The following is a 22325-nucleotide window of genomic DNA, read 5'->3' as shown; positions in this document are numbered from 1 at the left end:
TCAGGCTGCTTTGCTGTAACAGCCACCTCTGAAACACATTCCATAGTTATCCTCAAAGCAATACTTTCTTGTGAGTGTATTTGATGTTGACTCCTTTACTATGCAGCAAAGAAGCCTGGATTTAAGCTTGTTTGTGTTGTCAGGTGAGAAGGAAATATGATTTATTGTGCTTGCATGCTTTTTCACAGTTTTATATAGTTTTTAATGTTATTTTCCTGAATATGATTTATTTGTCTTTCCCTCTTCTCGCCTAGTCTAGAACTACCAGCTGCCTGCAACCACTGAGTCAGATTCCGTGAGCCTGGAATACCTTATGTATCTATCCATTTCTCTGCACAGCTGGGAGCATGAGGAAGAGGAGGGAAAACAAGATCAGTGTTAGCAAATCTCCAATAATAACGGAAGACCTTTAAAAGCATTACTGAAAATAACAGTACTGTTGTTTTAAGTATTTGAAGTGCTGGAGATGTTAGATCCCTAAATGTGAGGGTTTGGGCACGTTGCACAGTTTCTGTGGCTTGGAGTGATCTTTTCTGTTAAAAGATAAATTAAAAGATGGGGCTAAAGTAGGTGATTTATATTTTTTGCTCCTAGTGCCTATAAAATTAATTCCAGTGCAAATCCATATTGTTATCCAGCGTTATTCTCTACTAGGAAATTAATTTTGCTTTTAAACTCCAACATGGGCAGATCAACAGTGCTTCAACAGTCTAAAAATTACGTCACTATTAGGAAAATACATTCAAGCTACCTTCCTGTGCTACTGCTAATGTGAGCAAAACTCAACGTGCTTCAAGGCTGAGTTCAGGCGTGAGCAGTGCAATTAGCATTTGCTGTAAGGATGAATCTGGTCTCAAAACAGAGTTACAGAATCTGAAATAGTGATGAATAATACTTTGTAGCAAAGTTACTGCGCAGAAGCAGTGTACCTTCAGAGCTGGTTTGGGCAAGTGGTGTGTGTGATCGTACCCATGTAAGGCAATGTTTTATGCTACTGGTGAATGTGCAAAACCTTTTTGCTGCTTAAGCATGTGGTGAGTGTTCAGTTATTGTATTTAGTTAAATAGATGTACTCCAAGACTCTCTGAGAATGTGCGTTGCACTCATCCAAAATTACAGAGAAGTGAGTTCTGAAAAATTTATGTATCTGAGTAATAAAAACCGGGCTGGTCCAGGTGGTGGAGGTGTGTGCTTTTCTGGACTTCCACTAGGAAAGAGGGAGGTGCTAAAGGGAGCAGAATCACTAATTACATAATGTGCTTATATTATCATCCAAATATACTCATTTTAATTGCTTTTTAATTGTCTGTCTTAAACACACCAAGAACATGACCACAGAGTTGTAGCATGCTGGGTATAGTGTCAGACAAATGTAAATACTCTGTGGCCCTTGGACTGCTCCGGCTCCAGCTGAGGGTGCATCCTTTTCTTCCCTCTTTCAGAACTTCATTTTTTCTGTGAGTAGTTTTGCAGCCTCTCTAGTGATGCCACAGATGGTAGCCTTTGTTGTTGCAGTAGAGAAGGCTATTACTTAGTAGAGCAGTAAAACCTAAAGAGGGGTGTGATACTGGAAAAACACATTGTTCAGGGTGTGTTCGCTAGGTTGGGACCGAGTGCCCGACCTGCAGCAGAGATGTAATCACACTGCCATCTCTGGAATGTGCAGAGACAGGACGTGACAAGTTGGGGTAGTTGCTTCTGTAGCCTTGCTGCTCTAGATACAGCAAGGAGAAGGTAGTGCAAGTCCAGGAGCTGCTGCCATAATAGGTCATGACACTTCTGATGTTTTGGCCTTTCCTGATCATGGAAGAAAATAATTTATCTTGTCAACTGTTCTAGTTACTGTTTTTTGAGTATTACAGGGTAGCCAGAAGCAGTCTTCCTGCCTTTCTTCCTGATCTGATAGTTTTCTAGAAGCATAGCCTGAGCTAAAAAGCTCTTCAGACTAAGAAAAGGAACTATGAAAGATTTTTCAGCAGACCTTCTCTTATCCTGATCACTGCCAAGAAGTTGTGACACTGTACAATGCATAAAGCCAGGATAATGAGACAGGTTGGTATCTTCTGCTAAATAATTTGACTGTAATGAAGAAAAACTCGTGCCAATGCTGCTGTCTACCCCATTTATTAAACACCTGGGGCTTAAAAAGATTTTGAAAGATCCCTTGAAATGTGAAGGCTGCCTATACACACTCTTCACCAAGAGCATAGAGTTGTAATTTTGTTCAGTAATTATAGGTGTGTTGTTAGTGTCCGAACTGAACACTGGTTCACACAGTCTTTCATCTGACACCGAATTATTCATAGAGCAAAGGATTAAACTGCTGAAAGCAGGTAATTTAGTCACTCTTGGTATCAGTAAATTTTTGGGCTGACTTCTTCAATGGCAGCCTAAAGTCCACTGAGTAGTTGTATCGATAATACCCTAAATGCTTTTTATGTGTCAGTAGGAAGTTAAATCACATTTTAAAAACATTATAAGAGTTTCATTTTGTAAAGTGCCATCAGGCTGCTCCTGTCTTTGAAGATCGGCAGATAAATGAGTAGCTAGAGCAAACTGCTTAGTTATAGAGCAGGTTCTGCATGGGCTATTTGTTCTCAGCTATTTTTCTGTCCACAAAGTTACATTGTACCTTCCATGTATTTTCCCATGAAGATAACTGTATCATTGGAATGATGCTTCTGATACTATTTACCTTACAGACTGGCATTGTTCATGCATGTTGTTCAGGGGCTTCTCAGAGTCTAACTGCTTTGTTTTATCTAAGAATAGAGCAATCATGTAGTCTATTAATACAGTTTTGTTCCCATTCATTAGTTACTTTGGCGCAGTTAGAAACCAGTCTGGCCATCCTGTGCTTTGTCAAATGTCCTCTTTGGCCAGGCAGACCCAGTGATGGGAATGCAAGGCACAGCAACATAATGATTGATCAGTGTAATAATAAGTGGTGGCTGCACTGCTGTTACTGTCTGTCTAGTCATTGCTACATATTCTGTGGGCATGGCAGAGATGAGTCTGCTTCCAGGAAGTTGTCCCATCCCAGTTCTTCATTTGCTGTCTTGTGTAACATCATCTTCTTCTGTGGGAGATTTGCAATTCCCAGTCAATAATGCAATAATTACTTGTTTCAGATGACAATTGGAGAGCAAAAGACTTCCGTATAATACTGCTTCATTTTTTTTTAATGATTTAACATTGGCTACTTGCTCTTTAGAAAATAAATGTCTTTTCTCCTTTCTTTCTAAATGTAAAAGAGCAAATTTTGAAAGGATTGAAGATCTTTAAACCTTGTTGCCCTAGCTGGAACTCCCCTTGTTTCCTATGCCCCTAATACCTTTTTCCCTTAGTCTGTAAGCTTGGCACTGTCTCCTGATACTTCTCTAGAAGCTTTTCCCCCTTAAGACTTAGTCATTGTCCTTCATCACTTTCTTGTTAAGGTACATACATTACTAGATACACCTTTTGGCACTGGGTCAAGTAATGAACTATGAAAAGAGAAAAATAATAAATGAAGCCAAAGCAAATTTTCCCCACTTTTGCTAATGGGAGAATTAACTTTTAACTAAGATAAATGACATAATATTTACAAGTAATGGAAACATCCATGACAGCAGTTATCTGCATCTTGATCCATAGGATCATGGGGGTTTGTGTACTTCCCTTTTCCCTCCTTCCATTCTTCTGGCCAAACTAATCTCAGTCTCTGTTACTGTTTGATATGTTTGAAATGTTTTAGGTGAATTCCTTTATTTTTGGATGCCTTTTCAAAGGCCGCCACAGTACAGAAATTGCTTGATTCCTCTTCAGATTTTTCGTTATAGCAACCTAGGACTGTCTTGCACAAATGAAACTGTGTGGAATGCTTTTCATTTAATTCCCTTTCTCTTGAGTCCCTTTGTGCAGTAAGTGGTGTTTGTATTCTAACTGCAGGTAGGGATTAGGGGCCAAATAGTTTCTCTTACTTTGGGAAAGCTGAGTTCTTTCAGAGTAAGTGAAGGGAAATTTTTGCTCTGAACACATTTAGTAGTTCAAAGATTGACTTCTGTAAATTAATTCCATTCAGATCATGGAGTTGGGAGCTTGTTTGGCTAATTTTGGCATGTGTGGTTGTTTTGGTTTTATTTTTTGGTCTGGCTATCTGGTATTTTGTTTGTTTGGATTTTGATTGTTCTTTTTAAACACCGCCCTCCTTGGAGCTACTCTATTCATCTGGCTTTCAGAGCAATGGTTTCCAGACTTCAGGAGAAGCAAACTTCTGGAGCCCAAAAGTTTTCCTGTGAGCTGTTACAGCCATATAAAAAAACCAGTTCCACGGGAGTACCTGCAGCCCCCTTACAGGCATGGTCTGGGCAGTCTGTGCTCCAGAGTTGTGAAGTAAACTGTTGGCATTGTTACTTCCAGCTTAAGGCAGGTATTTGTTCATCATCTTCTTCACATTTTTCAAACTTTCTTGTTTGCTTCCAAAAAACAATTTTCTTACTTTCTATTTGAGTCTCATGAGTGTCTTCTTTGCACCACCACAGTTCAGTAGCTGCTTCGGAAAGTGTGGCATTTACTGCTTGCTTTAGGAATTTCTCAATGATGTATTTTGATATGCTGCCCAATAGCTCCAATAGCAAGGATCAATTTGGTGGTTGAAGAGGTGGTATTTATTATAGCACTTGAAATCACAGAATGTTTATTCATTATGATTTCTAGTAAGTGATGATTTCTTAATTTTTTTTTTTTTTACTTGTGTGCTATTATCCATGTTCGGCTGGTATTTTAAACTATGACTGAAATAAACTTTTAGATGTTGATTTATTTAAAATATTGATGTATTTTAAAATAATAATTTAAAAAAATGTTTGAAGAGGTTATGGTTTGTTCCGCAATAGAAGTGGTGTTCTATAGTGAGTGCAGAGGACCATGGTTCTGCTGGGCTGCCCTAAGGGAGTGTGACATCTTTGAGTCCTGACACTGAGATGCAAAGCTAGACCTGGACTATGTGTTGAGCATGCAGTGGATATCCTTGATGCTGATGTAGGATGACTGCTACAGCATGGATTTTGCTCATTTACATTCTCTGAGTTTATTCTTATCTCCTGCCACCTGATATTTTTGCTCAGTATGTCCTTTTCCCAGTGTTTACTGCAGGTTCACTCATCCACTTGAATTCACGCACACACCCCTTTATCATATCTGTATATAGTGTTGTATTTATATTTTAAAAGAAAAATGTCCTTTAAAAACTTTATGAAGGCTTTAATTCTGGAATGTCCATTTAGTCCAGCAGAAGAGGGGAAAGTCGTGTTGTTTTCTGCTTTCCCCCACTAAAAGCAAGACCCTGGATGTTTAAGTTCATGGTGTTCTTCAAGCTGCTGCTGGCAGTGAATGACTGACTCCCTTCAGGCTGCTGATGCTGCCCTTGGTACAACTCCCTGCTCATTTTGGGATTGCTGTGGCACTGCTGCATGGGGAGCTGTGCAAGCTGTGCACAGGGGCTGTAAAAGCCCTCAGTCCCAGTGATTTCCAGCGTGAGGCGGATGTGTGTGATAACTGTAACCAAGTTTTTAGTATCACTATTACTCCACTGTGGTCTCCTTAACCTCAAAAGGAAACAAATGTTTCATAACCTGCTACTGAGACTGCTTCAGTTTCTCCTGTGTGGCTGCCAGCTCCAAAAGCTAAAAAGCTAATGACAAACATTATGGATAAGCTTTCAGACTTTGACTACGCTGTGATGTGAGTCATGACTGAAAGCTTAGTTAAAGTTAGAGCTCACTGTCATCATTGTTAAATAGAGGCAGTTTCTGCTGTAGTGGAATTGCTGCACTTGTGGAGTCATTCTGTAGCTTTTGGCCACATGTGACTGCAAACACGTGTTTATGCTGAGCAACGTGTCCTGCAGCTTAGGGACAGAGCACTCTGCACTGCGCCTGTCTTAGAACTGCATTTAAGTTATGCCAGAAGCCACATGAACTTGACAAAATTTTTCCCACTTTCTCATCGGTAGGAAGAAAGTATGGCAAACTGAGATTCCTTCCTTGTAGATTTGAATTGCTGTGAACAGTAGAACAACAGAGCAAAGTATCTTACTGTGATACTTGAGTTCATATTATTAAACAGGCTGAATCCATCAGAAAAGCCTTTTTTGTTTCTGAATACAGTTTAAAAAAAACAGTGATGCTGTTTTAATTCTGATTGCTTAATAGTGTATTTGAATATGATAATACTGAGCTCTTAGTCCATAACAAGCAGGGGCTTTTTTCATATATATACTTTCTGTAGGGTCTGTCATTATATGGCAATTTTATAGTTTCAGAGAACTTAGTTGGATTTTTCCCTTCTCTCTCCCTCTTTCCCCTGCAGCAATTGCCACAGCCAGTTTGCTTTCAGCCTTTCATCTCAGCACTTCAGTTGACAGACTTAGTCAATGAGTGATGAGAAGTGTGCACCTGCAGAGTCACTTATATATAATCCAGTAATTTGTTTGTGTAAGATGACTGACACTTCTTACCAGCTTCCCAAACTCTGGCGTCACACTTCAGTTTTGTTCCAGTTGCATATCTCAGTGTTTAGACTTATTTCAGCATTCATGATCTTTCAGTAACTAAGAGAAAGCTCTTTTTTGTGCACAAACTCACTAATATCTGAAATGTCTCTTCTTGGAAGTTGTCTTAGCCTCCAAACTCAGAGATCCCCTGTAAACTCTTCTATTTTTAATTTGTAACAAAGTGCCATGGGCAGAGAGAAAAAGGTATGTGATGTTAAATGTTGCAGAAGAAATTGTCATCACTGTTTTTTGTGTTGCCTTGCATTCCTTTTTGTAATGAAGGAATATCTACAGAGATTTATGTGTTGCATTTTGAGGAGGAGAAAAAGAATTGCTTACCAAACAGTCTTTTACAATGTCTACAATTTTGCTGTTGAGAGCTGTATGCATTGAATATTGCAGTAATGTATTTAAAGAGTTAAAAAAAATTCCTATTCTTAAAGCCACTTTGTTGTGATACTTCCTTAATTGATGTGGTTTATACTAACTTTCAGTTGATTTATAGACCGCATCTCAAATTTATTCCTGGGATGTCATTAAAACTGGGTATTCCGATGTGGAATTAGACGGTGACATGACTGGAGTGATGTTGACACACTGTGGTTTAAGCTGCATTAAAGACAGCAGTGTATTAAGTGGTATGTTTGGTAGGAAGGTTTTCTTGGCCAGTGTGGACAGGTATTTTTTCTTCTTCTTAATCCTGTAATGTATAATTTGAATAAGTCTTTGGCATTGCCTCTGCTTGAGGCAAAGGAAAACATGTTTCTTAATTAAACCTTGGTATGATTTTCCAATTCTTTCCTATGAGCTCTTAAAGACAAGAGAGAAAAACACAAATTACTTGTTTTCAGTGCTCTACCAGCAAATGTATTTTGTTATACTGCTTGCTAGTACATCTGTTGAAGAGGGATTGTGTTTTGTTTGTGTAAAGGATTAGTTCACTTTTTTTAGCAGTTAAAAAGTTTCCTTTGTTCACAGCAGCAAAAAACCATTGACGGGTGTTATCTGGTTTCCATATCGGAAAGCTGTATCACAAACTTTGTGTCCATCTATGTCAGAAGAAGTAGCAGGGACATTCATCATGGTTCATTTGTCTTATCACTAAACAGTATCTCTCAGAAGCTGTCTCTGTTTAAGTTGATTGCTGTTGCTATGATCTCTAAGTCATACTTTCGGATAGAGCAGTGTCTCATAGAAATCTTTTTATTTTATTGGTTAAGGACAGTTCTTTCCCTATGAAACATGGGGTCAATATTTTAATTCCCTTTTAAAAAGTAACATCAGATATGCTTTTAGTGACGAATAGAATTATTCCTCAGGTGTTTGCTTCAGTTTGTTTCCAGATACTAAGTTGCACTGATGATAACTTTAGGAAGAAAAATAATTTTTTAAAAACTTAGTATTAATTTAGTGTAAACAATTGTTGCATTTTGAGAACATGCTCTGTGCTTCTTGAATGCAGTGATCCAGTGGACAGCTTTCTGTTTAGACCAGCACGTGCTGTTAAAAGGTTAAAAAAGCTGGGGGAAAGGCAGGATGTTGAAATGAAATTTGAGATCTTTCCTTCTCACTCTTGATTTTTGTCATTTTTCCTGCTCTTAAGTTGCAGGAGTTCAAACCTGACCCCCATAATTTTGTTGTAGTAAATCTTTGAGTTGCTGTTCTACTGCAGCATTGCCAGTGCCGATTGCTGCTGAGGGGGCCCCTGAGGCTCTACCACACACAAGCCAATTTTGTGCAAACCTTTTTCTTACAAAAGCCAAAATTTCAAGTCATACTTGATTTTGCTTTTGTTCTAAAGCTGAGAATTTAGAAAAGTGCATGTGTTACTGCTGCAGTGTGTTTCACAGCACCCCGTTCACTGGTACCTCAGTGAGGTCTGCTGCACCCTAATAAGTGTCCAAAAGCCGTGGGTGAGCTTAAGTTTGTGATCTAGCGTAGCTCTAATCCAGGGGTAAATCTCTAACCTGAGCTGTTTCTGTCGTGCCGAGGGCAGAGGTTACTACTTGTGTGGATTTACTAGGAGAGTAAACAATCAGAATAGAAGTGTCGGGTGTGAAAGTATCTTCTTGTGTGCTGTGAATTGGAATGAGGCTGCAGAAGCATGGCGTGCTCTGAGGAGAGGGAGCGCTCCGAAGCTCCTGGTGACTGATGCTGCTGCACTTCTCCCGTGGCTTGTCCTGCCTTTGGTGGGAGCTCGCTGGCTTTTAAAAGACTCGGGAGTCGATCGCACAGCGATTCCTGTTGTCGCTTGTGTTTGTCTCTTTTGCCCAGGAGAAACTCATTCTGGTAGAAGGCAAGTGTCCGGGCTATTTGGCAGTTCTTGCAAACAGCCTGGCAGCCCGGTCCGTGGGCAGCCCGGTCCCTCGGCATCCCCGCGTGCCCGTGTGGAGCACGGAGCCGCCCGGGAGCGCGGCGGGGCCGGTGGCAAGGGCAGCTCTGTCCAGGGTGCTGACGGGCGAGGGCACGGCCAGGCTGCTGTGCTGGAGCTGGGATCGTGCTGTGTCCCTTGGGACCGGTTTCCATCCTGTGGCACAGGTCACCTGCATCCCCGGCAGTGCAGACGGTCAGTAACTTGTGTGAAGCTTTTGGGTATAAAACTGCTCCTGGTTACACAAATCAGTGACCTTGGGGCTTTTGAGGGGTAGTAGAATATATAAGTTAATAGCATGACTTGTACAGCAATGAGAAACTCATCAGACCTTTTAAATTAGAGTATCTTTTAAGTGATGCTTGTCCTTGAGATGGTTGCAAGGGCTTATAGGTTTTACAGGTTGATGATAGAAGCCCGTTTAGTTTATCCAAGAATATATCCACTTTTCTGGAATCATGCTGAAACCGTCCACTGGCTTTTGGTGTGGAAGCAATGGAAGGATGTGTTGCTCAGTTGTTGGAGGAATCAGGAAGGTTCTTGTTCAATCAAGGCAATGCAACTTAGAAATTGTGGGATTTCAGTTTGTCAGGTTGTCTCATATCTCTTAGTTTAGTGGCATTTACATGTGTAATGATCACTGGAGCAAAACTTAATGGCAGTGATGGCTAGAAACTGGAAAATGTTATATCTAAAATGTTCCTTAATCCTAAAAATATTTCCTTTCCAATTTTTCCCAAGATTTAAATCTTACATTACATTTGATTAGAGGTTCAGTTTTTTCTTAAAAAAAAAACAGTAACACTGAAGAAGTCTTAAAGTAACTTATTAATTTAGAAAGTCTGCTATTAGAAACTTGAACTTATGTAAAAATTTTTGCATTCTAATAATGCAAGAAAAAAAAAGAGAAAGTTCTTATTTAATGTGATTTGACTATGAGATACTGATTGCAAGGCAATCTGAAAACTTAAAAGTTGGTTTATGTTCTTTGTATCTATATTCCACATTAATGTGGACTTCTTTCTTTGTCCATAAATATTCACCTATATGTGGAATTTTCCTTAGATACATACCAGTACAACTGTTGAGCAATAACTTAATTAAATACTGTTCTGTGCAAGTGTGCACTATTCATCTGTCTCATAAACACTACCTGAGACAATTTCTGATTATTAATTACATGTTTAATTTTTACATATTTTTTTCTGTCTTAGCTGGAGATACAGATGATCCTCCAAGAATTACTCAAAATCCTGTCATTAATGGGAATGTAGCGATGGCTGACGGACACAACAACACTGAGGAAGACATGGAAGATGGTAAGTAAATATTTGATAAACACATGGTTGGTTTGCTTCTTTATTATTATGATTTTGAGGAGAAAATAGTCCATCTCTTACCTATGTCCTGTGATCTGCAGCTCATTAAAAAATGAATCTGTCTGTAGTTATGGCTGCTGGTTTTCTGTGTAGGAATCCTATTGACATAGCTGTACAATAGGATTAGACTTCTGAAGGCTTGCGATTTTTTTCTTCCGCTTTCTAGATACTCATTTAAAAATTGCTGAAAGTACTACTGTCCATTGTTATGTTTTGTGATACAGCCCTTTAAAGGTGCTGCAGCTGGGCTTTGCTGAATAGTAATTTTATCAGTTATGCAATTCCTTCAGGGTGTTTAGAATCCTTATCTGTCCTGCTCTCTTATCAGGTGGCAGCTGTGATCTGGTTTTGTCTTTGTGTGGTAAGTCAGTGGTAACTATTCTGTTGATGAACATCTTTTGTTATCAGTTCTGACACCTAATTTTACTTGCAAAAGCAAAGGAAAAAATATGTACTCATGTCCTGTTAATAAAAGGGGACATGTGTTTTTGAAGTCTTTTTCTTGGTCCATTAAATGAAAATAAAATGAACAGTTTGCAGAAGATCAAATAATTATAACTCTGGGTATATTTAAAGAAAGGTAACAAGTTTCTAAATCTGTTATGTTTAGAGAGGAAAATGTGCAGTGATATTACTTTTCCTAGGAAAGGATATGGGCAGGGACTGCTCATTTTGAAGAATGAAGTAAAATTGAGTTGGGAGAACAGAACAACATATGAGTGGGATTTGTTCCATATCCCATGATATCTTGTGAGAGTACATTTAGGACTAGGCTTAAACATTTAGTTAGATTTGTGCAAAAATTTGAGTGGTTTTTTTTTTTCCCAGAAAAATCAGAGCTTGAGATTAAAGGTCAAAAAAGTGTTTACTTTCATGTGTTCAAGGAACATAAAATATTGATAAAAAATAGTGAAGAAGAATAGGGTTTAAATTCCTAACAAAAGCATCTCAAGGTTGAATCACCTTTCTATCACTGGCAAAGATAAAGTTTTCTATGACCAGATTCTTGCAATGAAAGAAAAAAGTAGTCTGCTTAGCCTATGAATTTTATTTGTGTGATTACCTAATCTCATTCTGAGGGTTTTGATTTATTGCTCAGAGTCTTTTCTTATGAAAAACTGTTATAAAAGATGTTAAATGTCTGTGAGGCCATGGTATTTAGAGGGTGGCAAGAGAAGACCACATGGGTTGACACCAGCTGGCTAGAACAGATCTGTTTAAGCTCTGTTTTTGGTAGGGATGTTCATATGTAGAAAGACAGATAGTGTTTGCTGTTGATACAACCAGTACATAACACATTGGTGAATTAGAAAAATCATTTGTCCACTAGTTGGTCTGTATATACTTGCACAAATTAGACAAAATAGGGACTTAAACTGCAGGAATAGCTGATGAAAGCCAGGCTATATCAGGGCTGGCAAGTAATCAGATATTCACCTCTTCATTCAGAATAACACTGACCCTTTAGCCAAAAAACTGCTGTGCACCTGTTTGTGTGAATTCCCAACTGTTCGGCTCCTCTCAGAGTTGAGTATTGAAGGTGTTGCACTGGGGAGAAGAAATATCTGAAGGCATTTGGCAGAAGGTTTGTGAAAGCTTCTCATGCCTTTATGGACTTCCAGCATGGTCAGGAGCTTGGGCTTACTCTGTAGTGGGACATCCTTCAGGGATCAAGTGTGATTATTAAGCAATGCTCTTAGTAGTTCCTCATTATCATATTTGAATAAGGAGTGTCTGGCTACATGTTGGTGCTGCTACAGCAGTGCATTGACACAGATAGAGAAGAGTGTTATTGCAAAATGTTAAGAGTTGCAAAAACATTCCTGAAGACTTGCATCACATAAGTGGATGATGCCTCTTTTCCAAGTCTTGTAAATCAGATTAATTGCTTGCTGTTGCATTATTTACACATCAGTGCAATTGTTCTCTTGCTGTTTGTGCTCTTGCTAACCTGGTTTGCAGTGTGATGTGCATGGGTAATGGACAGCTCAGAGATTCCAAAGACAGGGAAAATAGGAGATAGGGGCTTCTCTGATAAACATGCAGTTTTCTTTTGCTGTTACCCATAGAAAGAGGCATCAGTCTGAGCTGATACAGAACGCATGAGGAGAATTTAGATACCTCTTCAGCGAAATTAGTGAGTTTAATAGTTCCTGTGAGAGAGGTGAACAAGAAGATGAAAGCTTGATGCTTCCAGCTGGATCATAGAAATCGGCTTTCTGGTGATTTTATGAGTTCAAGAAACTTTTGAGCTGATTTTGTTCTTCCAGCTTACCACATAAAGAAATGACTGATAAGATTGGGGGAAAAAAATGCAGCTCTCATCCCCTTTGCTAGGCAACAGGCTGCAGGCATTGTGAGGCGCAGGGAACGGGAGCAGCAGTGGAGCACCAGCAGGACTTTCAGATAAGGCTGTGTTCTCTCAAGCGCTGTGACCAGTACCTGTTGCTGCTCTGTGTGAAGTCTTAGCAATTAAAAAGAACCAGCTGAAGGGTTGTGCTGTGCTTTGTATGGAGAAGGACTTAAATGAACCAGACTTTAAAAGCCGGAATAGCAGCCTCTGCAAATAAAGTAAAAAGTATTAAAAACAAGGCTCTGATCAAAACTTGTTTGCAAGTGCATCAGTATTCAAAGCAACACATAGAGTAAATTCTCTTAGAAGTTAAAGTTCAAACAGAAAGTCCCTAGCTGAACATAAAATCACAGCTTTGCCATTACCTCCTGAAGTCTCATTTCTATGAAGAATTGCAGAAGCAAGAAGGCTTTCAGAAACATCAGTCTTAGCCATATGCTGGTATTGCATGCTGTATTTGGATCATTATTAAAATATTCATAGAATATTCAGCCAGTTTCTCCATTAATAATTCAAGTTCAGAATATTTTAATAACTCCAGTGCACTTTCAAGGTAGCAACACTTACTAAGAGAATAAAGAAAACTGCTTTTCCCAAAAGTATCAACATTTAAATATGTGTTTCAGCCTTAAAATGGATCCTGTTCAGTATTTGGATCTCTGATTTGAAGGATCTTTCTTCTGTGAAGATGCTGAATGTGACATTCATCACATCAATGAAAAAATGTTTTTCACATAGCAAAAACAGTCCATTGCATGTAATTTCTCCAAGTATTGTCAGCTGGATCAGTCCTTTTGACCTTGTGTTCAATTTGTAGTTCTGGGATTTATAAAAGTCTCACTTGCCAGTCACTACTAAATTATCCTGCTGCCAGTTGCAGTCTTTAACTGGCATCTGGAGGACATGTTCAAGATGGCAAAAAAAAGGCTTTATTTATTGATGTTCTCAAAATAATTTTCACGTTTGCTATGTAAACTTCTAATAAAATTAATCCTTTAATCCATTATACTTCCTAAGAAAAAATAGGCTTACTGGAAGGAAAGGAAGGTTGTTATTTTTAAAGAAACTTCTATTTTAGGGTTGACCTATGTTACAAGGCTGTGTTTTTATGGAGCAGTTACTAGTGCTTGCTCAAATATTTTACAGAGAAGAGTTCCCATTCCCTGGTGAGCTCTCATGCACAGGCTTTCCTGAAAAGAAATCATGAAATACAGGCAAACTTTCTCCAAAGCATCTGCAGATGCTGCGTGGGCTGCATTTTTTAGCTGACACTGTAGCAGCACTGCTGCACCCTTGTGCTGAAGTGCTTTGAAAGTGCATCAAAGGAGGCAGAAAGCAAACTTGGCTCGTTTTTTGGAAGCTCAAACTGAGCCCAGAAGCACTGATATCATGATTGTGAGTAGGGAGGTGGCCTCAAGTTGGTTTGAGATACACGTGTCATACAAGACTGATTTTAAATTGTTAAGCGTGTTACAGATTTGTTTTATCCTGGCTGCAAATCAAGTTAGAGCTCCTCTGTCTGCAGCCTGTCAGGTTCTTGGGTGTAGAAGATCAGCTCTTCACTCTGTCAACGGGCAGTGAGTAGTGAAACTGGGAAGAGAGCATTTTTAAGTAGGTGACAGACTGCTAGTTAGCTGCACTTCCAGGCAAGGAAAAAGGAGAAAGTAATCCTTTGAACTCTTGTGTTACTGAGGAAGCTGATAGCACAGGGCAACACGAAGGTCTTTGCAGGAGTGGAGGGGACAGGAAGCAGATTTGAGCTGTAGTACTGTCAAGAGATAACTGGAATGCTTAGGGCTGTCAGACCATACACAAAAAAATATTCTGTGTTGCAGTTCAGGAGTAGGACAACTGCTTGAAAACTGATTCACAAGGGAGAAGAATGAAATCTGTCATAGCTCTCTGGCAGTTGTGGCTAAAACTTGGTAATTTTCTGTATGAAATGTATAATTTTTACCCTGTTGCATGTTGTAATCAAGTGTTCAATTTTTAAAGTAAGGTAGCAATCAGGATTCACCTGTATTTTGGAAAAATGATTCAGTGCTGTCTGATGCTGTGCCAAGTTGAGTAAATGACTGCTGTCTGTGTATGGCAGGAACACATCTGTTGTACTGTGTGCCTTGTCACAGTTCACACTCTGACTTCTGGCTCAGTGGTGTTGTTCTTCGGTGCTCTTTGATTTGGGGTGTCACTGCATGTGTGACACACCTTCAGTTGTGCATCCCCCGTGGGTGCAGGGAGAGCAGCAGAGTGACCATGGGTGCTGCCTGCTGCCCTGGGTGCTAGTCCAGCCTCCTTAGAGCCAGGAGGATTCCATGTTACACTGGTGTCAGACTGGAACCATGGAGTGGGAGTGTCATGTGCATCCCAGGGAGTGTCTTGTGCATCCCTGGCCTGTCGAGTTGTTGAGATAAGTTGCAGGCTTTCTCTCCCTGAGTGCAATATGAGGCGTGCCACAGTAAAGAGAGCCTGGCCTTGCGCCTTGCTGAAGCGGTCACAGTCTCCAGCACCCTGTTATAGCTGTGTACTGCAGAAGCAGAACAGATTGTGGTAGGTGAAAATCTGGGTATGTGGGAAGAAGGCGAAATTACTTCAATTGTGTGTGTCAAAATAAGCTCTTTGGAAAAAAAAAAGTCTCATTTAATTAAGTCCTAGACCACTAAAAATCTCTAAAGTCTTTGCATAGCACAAAGAAAACAGGACCCTACTCTTGAGTTGATTTTCAGCAAACTTAATACAATTTTACAAAAATCCAACAACCAACCTATGACATTCCTCTGTTTTAAAATATACTATTGCAAGCCAAAACCAACTAAATGGCGACATGATATCAACAGGGCATTTGAACAGATTGTGAAATTCTGTTGTGCATATGGGTTCACGCAGGGAAGTGACTTAAACTGGGCTGTGGAGATGCTACACAACAAGAAGAGTTAGAGTGGGCTGTGATTTAGTTGTAGAGCATTTGATGTGTCTGTCTTACTGCACCTGCTGCTTTAGAAGAAGCTGGAGTGGTAACAAATCCTAAAGAAGCATTTAAGGAAATGGTGTACAAAAGGAATGTGTCTTGCAATGCCATGTTTGCCTGAATGGAGGTGTGGTGTTTTTCAAAATGAAAAAATTGAGATGCCAGTAATTAAGTAGCTCACTGTCCCTCTGGGATGGGGATGTTTTTGTTGCTTCCAGTATTCCACTACATGAAACATGCTCATGTTACATGATGTTGGTCATTTTGGAGTGAAGAATGTGAGGTGTTTCAAGCAGTGGTATGTGTGTGTTACAGATACAAGTTGGCGATCAGAAGCAACATTTCAGTTTACAGTGGAACGCTTCAACAGGTTGAGTGAGTCAGTGCTCAGCCCTCCCTGCTTCGTTCGGAATTTGCCATGGAAGATCATGGTAATGCCACGACTCTACCCGGACAGACCACACCAGAAAAGCGTAGGATTCTTCCTTCAGTGCAATGCTGAATCTGATTCCACGTAAGACCCTTTTAATTATTGTACAAGTCCTCACTTGATACTGGTTAATCTGTTGCAAGAAATACAAACATCTACAAAAAATCCCTTACTTTCTGCAAGAGGAAAGAATTCTTGCAAGGGTTTGAGTGCCCTTTACCCCCCACCTTTCTAAATCTCAAAGCATAAGAATAATCCCCTCTTTAGGATGAGCTAAAATCAACTTGTGTGACTAGAAGTTTGTGGTAGAATTTACATATATGCTTGCTGAAGGAGAAGCCCTCGACTGACAGTTTTCTTGGCATGGAAAATGTTCTGGGTTTATTTCAAATGAAAATGGAGCTTCTCTAACCATGCCAAGCTATAAATGCTGCCCTGTGAAGCATGTGAACTGCTACCAGTGCAGGCAGAGCAGGGCATGAGTCCTCTCCTTAAGTGGAGTTCATCACTCATCCAGAAGGATCTGAACACGTGTGTGTTGTTGGAGTCCTGCATGCAAATCAGCATTGACTACCTTTGACCACTTTTGTAAGTAAAAGAAAAATTTAAAAATATAACGACAGATTTCTGGGGCACTCTTGTAGTTTATCCAGGAAGAGTGCAGACATCTCAGGTGTCCTTTCCAATAGGGTAACTCCATTCTGGCACTGAATCTCACAAAGCTTGTTGTTTACTCTGGATAATAAATTGCCCTGCTTCATCGTTTTTAGAATTTAGAGGTGAGTGCTCAGGGTAGGATGTAAAGGAAAGGTTGTAAGTGTATAAACAGGTCACAGGACATGTGATTCACCTCCAAGCATTTACAGAAAAAGGGTGATCTTCAGAAGTACCAACCAAGGTGCAGCTGGGGGAGCTGAGCAAGCAGTGCCACTGCATGAGGCAGTGACAGGACCTTGTCCGAGCTGTGTCCGGACTGATTGCCTTGCACAAGTAGGGCGGTTTTGAACACCAATGGTCATGAAGAAGTGCTGCTGAGACAATTAGTGTTGGGGAGTTTATCTTGTGGAAGGGAGAGTAGAAGCTCCTCATCCTTTGCTTACCAAAGGCTGAGACCTCCCACTCTGTAGACACCAAGAGCACTTGGAGCTGGCCTGTCCATGTGCAGTGAGGCAGATCAGAGCTAACTCACCTGGGGGAGCTGTCAGCTTCTTAAACCAACCTGCAAGTCACTGACACACTTTCTTGTCAACACTGTTGCCATAAGAAAATCTCCATTCCAGGTTCATAATGTGGCTTCAGAAAGCCCCAGAGGTTCATGCCCTCAATAACAATTAACATCTAATAAGGAAAAAAAGTCGGATGTGTGAAAGTAATGTACCAAAAATTCCTAACAAAAAAACTTATGTAACGACTATAAAAAGCTTGGTTTTGAAGGAGTTTCAAGTGTTTCTTCTGTATTTGTAGGTCATGGTCCTGTCATGCACAAGCAGTTCTCAAGATAATAAACTACAAGGATGATGAAAAATCATTCAGTCGTCGTATTAGTCACTTGTTCTTTCATAAGGAGAACGACTGGGGCTTTTCTAACTTCATGGCCTGGAGTGTAAGTAGTTGGACATGTGTTAATCTGTTGCTAGGTAGGAGCAGTTTTATACCTGTATACTGAGATGCTGATAGCAAAGGGGTTTTTTCCCCCAAGCTGTTATTTTTTTCTATCTTTGTTGTAGATTTCTTTTCAATTTCTTACTCTATTAATTTGATTTTTGCAGAGCGCTTTTACTTATGTTGTAATTTAAATAGTCCCTCATTATTATTTTCTGCCTGAGTGCTTGTGTTTTGTTATCACTAAGTGATAGTCACTGACATTCTGAAGCAACATAAATTTGCTTGCATTTCAGTATGTTCTTTGTGTATATGTGCATGTATATTTAATGCCCTAATACTACTAAGGTTTCTCTTGAATTGTGGGAGCTTTTTAAGCATTTGCAAAGGTTTTGGAATATTGTCCAGAAGCAGCAGAACATTTGATTACCAACTCCTACATCATTGAAAACTGAAAAACTGCTGTAAAATTTTGTAAGGCAGGAACAAGTTTCCTGCACTGAGACACTAAAAAAGAATTAAAATCTACTAAGCTGAAAAACGACTGCTTTGGTGTTCTTTGGTTTTTCTTCTTCAGTTTATTACTAAAGATAGCTCAGGCTTGGAAATTAGATAGTGATGTCTAACTGGATGCTTCACTGCAGTCATGTTGCATGTTCCACTTTTCATGTTCCTGTGTCATTCGTGTTTTACAGGAAGTTACTGATCCTGAAAAAGGCTTTATAGAAGAAGACAAAGTTACTTTTGAAGTCTATGTTCAAGCAGATGCTCCACACGGAGTAGCGTAAGTATCTGTGATTTAAAACAAAACAATATTAAAAATTCTTAATTCTAGTATTACTATGTTGCTTGTGATCATTCAAGTATTCTGTGTTATTGCCATTTGTAGCTCCCATCAGACATTCTCACTTTGTCACTACTAGTTGATGAATTCTCACATGGCAATATTTTCATAGTCACATAGAGGTTTTGTGTAGCTTAAATTTCTGTCTGCATCAGTCAGCAAAATGCTGTGGAGCCTCAGCTTCTGTGTGAGTTGGTTTGTGACTTAACACCTCTGCAGTTCTGGCCTGAGTATTTGTGGTGTGGGAGCTGATGGGGTTTCAGGTGCAGCCAAGTGGCTCTGCTGTCTAACTTGCCTTGGTTTACAGTTGTTGTCAAACTGCTTCATCTCAGTTGTTCTCCTTCATGGCACTTGTAAACAATGGGGTTGTACAGAGGTGCAGACTTGCCCTTAAAAGTACAGCTCTGAGCTCCAGGACACTCTCACAGGACATCATTTTTCTGCCATGTAGAACATATTTTAAAGAAAGAAGTAATAAAATCACTAAGCATCTATTTGCACAGACTGTTGTTAGTGGCAGCAGTAGTGAAGTGGAGTTTATTTGAACCTTCAGTAGCAGTGGAGAGTAGCTGATGCCTACCAGCAGCACTACCTTAGAACAAACACTCTTTATTATTGGAATACAGAACGTCCTTGTTTTTAACCACAAACTATTTTCTAGGTGGGATTCAAAGAAGCACACAGGATATGTTGGCTTAAAGAACCAGGGAGCAACTTGTTACATGAACAGTTTGTTACAGACTTTATTTTTCACAAATCAGCTACGAAAGGTAAGTAATACACGAAAGAACATGAGATTATAACATTGGTTGTTTTAATTAGCATTTATAAATGCTTCAGAACAGACCTGTGTGATCCTTTTGCCTCCTTTATCCTTCCAGAGGAGCTGTGATTTACATGGTGATGCATGTCTTACTGCAGGCAGAGTAAAGGAAGCTCCCTTTTGTAGTTTGTGGAACACAAGCTTTTGTCTTCTGTGGAAGCAGGCAGAGCACCTGAAGAAGACCTGAGCTTAGGGGATGTTTCTTTGACTGTATTATATGTTAATATTTCTAGGAATTGCTGGGAGCGAGGAAAACAGTTTAATCTTGCAGGTAAAAGATGGAAGCAATTTCCCTTTTCTGAAATAGTTAAAATAGGGAATTCTGGCTTCTCAGCCCATAAACAATGCACAAAGATACATATTTGCTCCATCTTGAAAATGCTGTTATGCAGCAGAATTTTTTTGTTACTATGGCTGCCATTCTGTAGTGATGGAAAGCATTGTATTTTCAGTAATTTTCAGCAATAATTTTATATTTACTTTAGTAGTACTTTTTGTTTACTGTAGATGTTAATTATTTGCTGGAAAGATCTTCTTTAAATACCTTTTTAATAAATATCTCATCTAAAGCCAGGATAAAATATACTAGATAATGTATAATTTTAAAACGGTGCAGTACCCTTACTGGGATTAAAAACAAAAGTGATGACTAGATATTGGAGGTGGCTATTTAGAAGAGGGGATGTACTTGGAGAAAAAACAGCTTGGCAGTATTCAGTGTATTGGAGTTTCCTATTGATCCTAATTCATCCTTCTGTGCATTTCTGCACATACTGTCTGTCTTGTAGTGAAAATGAACTGTTCTAACTTGGACTTTCTCTTATGTAGGCTAGCTGCAGTTCAGTTAAGCTTTCTTTTCCCTTTTTGATGTATCTGCTTTCCGCTGTTTCTAATTTTCCACCATCTTATTTTTGATATCCCTGTGGCCTGTCAGTGTCCCAGTTGGCATTTCTTTTTTCTCTTTGCAATGCTGTTTACTCTGAAGTGCTAAAAAAACCAAAAAAACAAAAAAAAACCAAAAAAAAAAAAAAAAAAAAAAAACCAAAACAAAAAAACCAACAAAAAACCCCAGCCTCAAACTCCAATAGAATGTAACTGAGGTCTTCCCAATGCCATGGACAACAGATAAATACTTGACTTGTTTTAAATGATGCACCTGTTCCTTTTTTGCAGGAGGTATAATTTACTAATTCTGTTTATCACTCATTATAATGCCTATTTTTTTTTTTTTTTTTTTTTTTTGCTCAGCACTCAATGTTTGTGCATTTTACTCTTTTGGACAGCTCACTTTGCTCTTGAGAGAAAAAAAAGTGGTTTTGCAATAGCTCCATCTAATGCAGTTGAGTAGTTTGTTCAAGACTGTCTTGTAGTCGCTAAACCAATATGTACCATGAAGTGGCGAAGAAGAAATTCTTTTTGTAATACAGATTGGTTTCAACTGAACTAATTTTACCAGGCATTTCCCTGCACTTCTTCCCCAGCCCCAAAATAAAAGCAACTTTTAGCATCTCTTAATATCTGGCTAGTCACCATGTGAGAAAACTTCATTTACTAGAGTTGGTAGCTGCAGCTTCCTTTATTCCCAAGTCTTCTGGGACATCAGCTGGAATGTTCAGTTCCTTGCTCATTCCTCAGGCTTTCAGAGCCCCTCCAAACAGAACAGATGACAGTGGCAGTTTTAGACAGCTTTAGCACTTATCTGCCATCGGTACAGATCAGGAAGAATCAGTTTTTGCTTTGTCTGAAAAAAGTATTCTTTGCAATTTTGTTTTCACTTTGACCGAACTTGTTGTTCCTCTTAAACCAAAGTAAAATAAAACAAAACGTGCAGTATCCTTGGTTTGCTTTTCACCATTTCCATAATTTCAGTGAATCCTCCTTCCTTGGAAGAAATAATGATTTCTGTTGCTGTTACTTAGAGCTTTGTTCACGGAGAAGCTGCTGTCAGGAGCAGAGCTGGGGAAGCAATGAACAATGGCAAAGGCAGGCACGTACCTATGGCAAGTCAGGCCCTGGGGAAGCGTGGGTGAGGATTGATGGAGAGGTCCTTTCTTCTCTGCTCTGCTTCCACATAGCACATGGGAGGCTCTGGGGTGTTTGAAATGAGGCCTCCCTTTTAAGCAGCTAGAGGTGGCTTCAGTGGTAGGGAATAAAGAAAGGAACTTTCACGTTAGAGCATATTGTTATTTGTTGTTTGGGACTGATAAATATGTGCTTAACCACAGTCCAGCGGGCAAGGGGCAGTGGTGACTTCCCAGAGGGATCCAGGTCTGAGCCTGGGCTCTGTCACCTGAGTTGTCCCTTCAGTGCCTCCAGCCTGTCAGCGCTTGTGCTGCATTCTAGAACTGTTTGCTGGTTCCCTTGTAAAAGTCCCTGCAACTCATGAGAACATTACAGAATGTTTATATAAATACATTAAAATAGTAAATGCTGGTCCATTTCTCCCTGATCTGGCTCTTCTCAAGTAATCCAGTGAATTTTACCTTACCTTGGAATTCCATGCACAGTATATATTTCCTTTCTTTAAGTAATTCCTGTTTTTAAGCAATGTGTTCAAAGTTACCAGTAGCATTCTATTATTATATAAATATCTAAAATTTTTCTCATATCTCTCAATATGCCTCTACATGTCCCTATCCCTCTTTAGTGTTCATTTCCTGAGGGAACTTCTCAGGTGTTAAATAAGAGACCCTGCTTTTTTACATGGATCAGAATGCCTCACTCCTTTATCGTAAGGTCAGGCTTTCAGAATCTGGGAGGGTAAGACAAAAAAAATAAAGGTTTGAAGAGGATAATATTTAAAAAGTGGTAGTGTGGAGAAACACTTAAACTTAGAGAAAGCTCCAATATTACCTAAATACAGAAACAGAATGAAGAGCCAAGAAAGGCTGTGTTAAATATCTGCTTTGTCATAACACATGTAGAATTTCCAAAGAAATAGAACTGGCGTTTTTATTCAATGACAGCTGGAATGTAGTAATTATAAGTAAATTGTAAATTATTATTTGAGTATTACTTAA

General features: G+C 39.4%; 1 protein-coding gene across 2 annotated transcripts in view; it reads left to right on the top strand.

Annotated features, from left to right (window-relative positions):
* The window catches only part of USP7 (ubiquitin specific peptidase 7), a 71276-nt gene that overhangs the window by 20748 nt on the left and 28203 nt on the right, over positions 1–22325 (top strand). Inside the window, exons 2-7 of one of the 2 annotated variants that reach the window (XM_068206719.1) lie at positions 10121–10225; positions 10614–10646; positions 15922–16120; positions 17501–17639; positions 18334–18422; positions 19144–19252. In XM_068206719.1, coding sequence (XP_068062820.1) covers positions 10121–10225; positions 10614–10646; positions 15922–16120; positions 17501–17639; positions 18334–18422; positions 19144–19252 — 674 coding nt within the window. The remainder of the gene's footprint in view (positions 1–10120; positions 10226–10613; positions 10647–15921; positions 16121–17500; positions 17640–18333; positions 18423–19143; positions 19253–22325) is intronic. The other variant, XM_068206720.1, reaches the window with a different exon arrangement.

This window comes from Anomalospiza imberbis, chromosome 16 (assembly GCF_031753505.1).
Source record: "Anomalospiza imberbis isolate Cuckoo-Finch-1a 21T00152 chromosome 16, ASM3175350v1, whole genome shotgun sequence".
In the NCBI taxonomy this organism is placed as follows: Eukaryota; Metazoa; Chordata; class Aves; order Passeriformes; family Viduidae; genus Anomalospiza; species Anomalospiza imberbis.
This window is presented reverse-complemented; position numbering and strand designations above follow the sequence as displayed.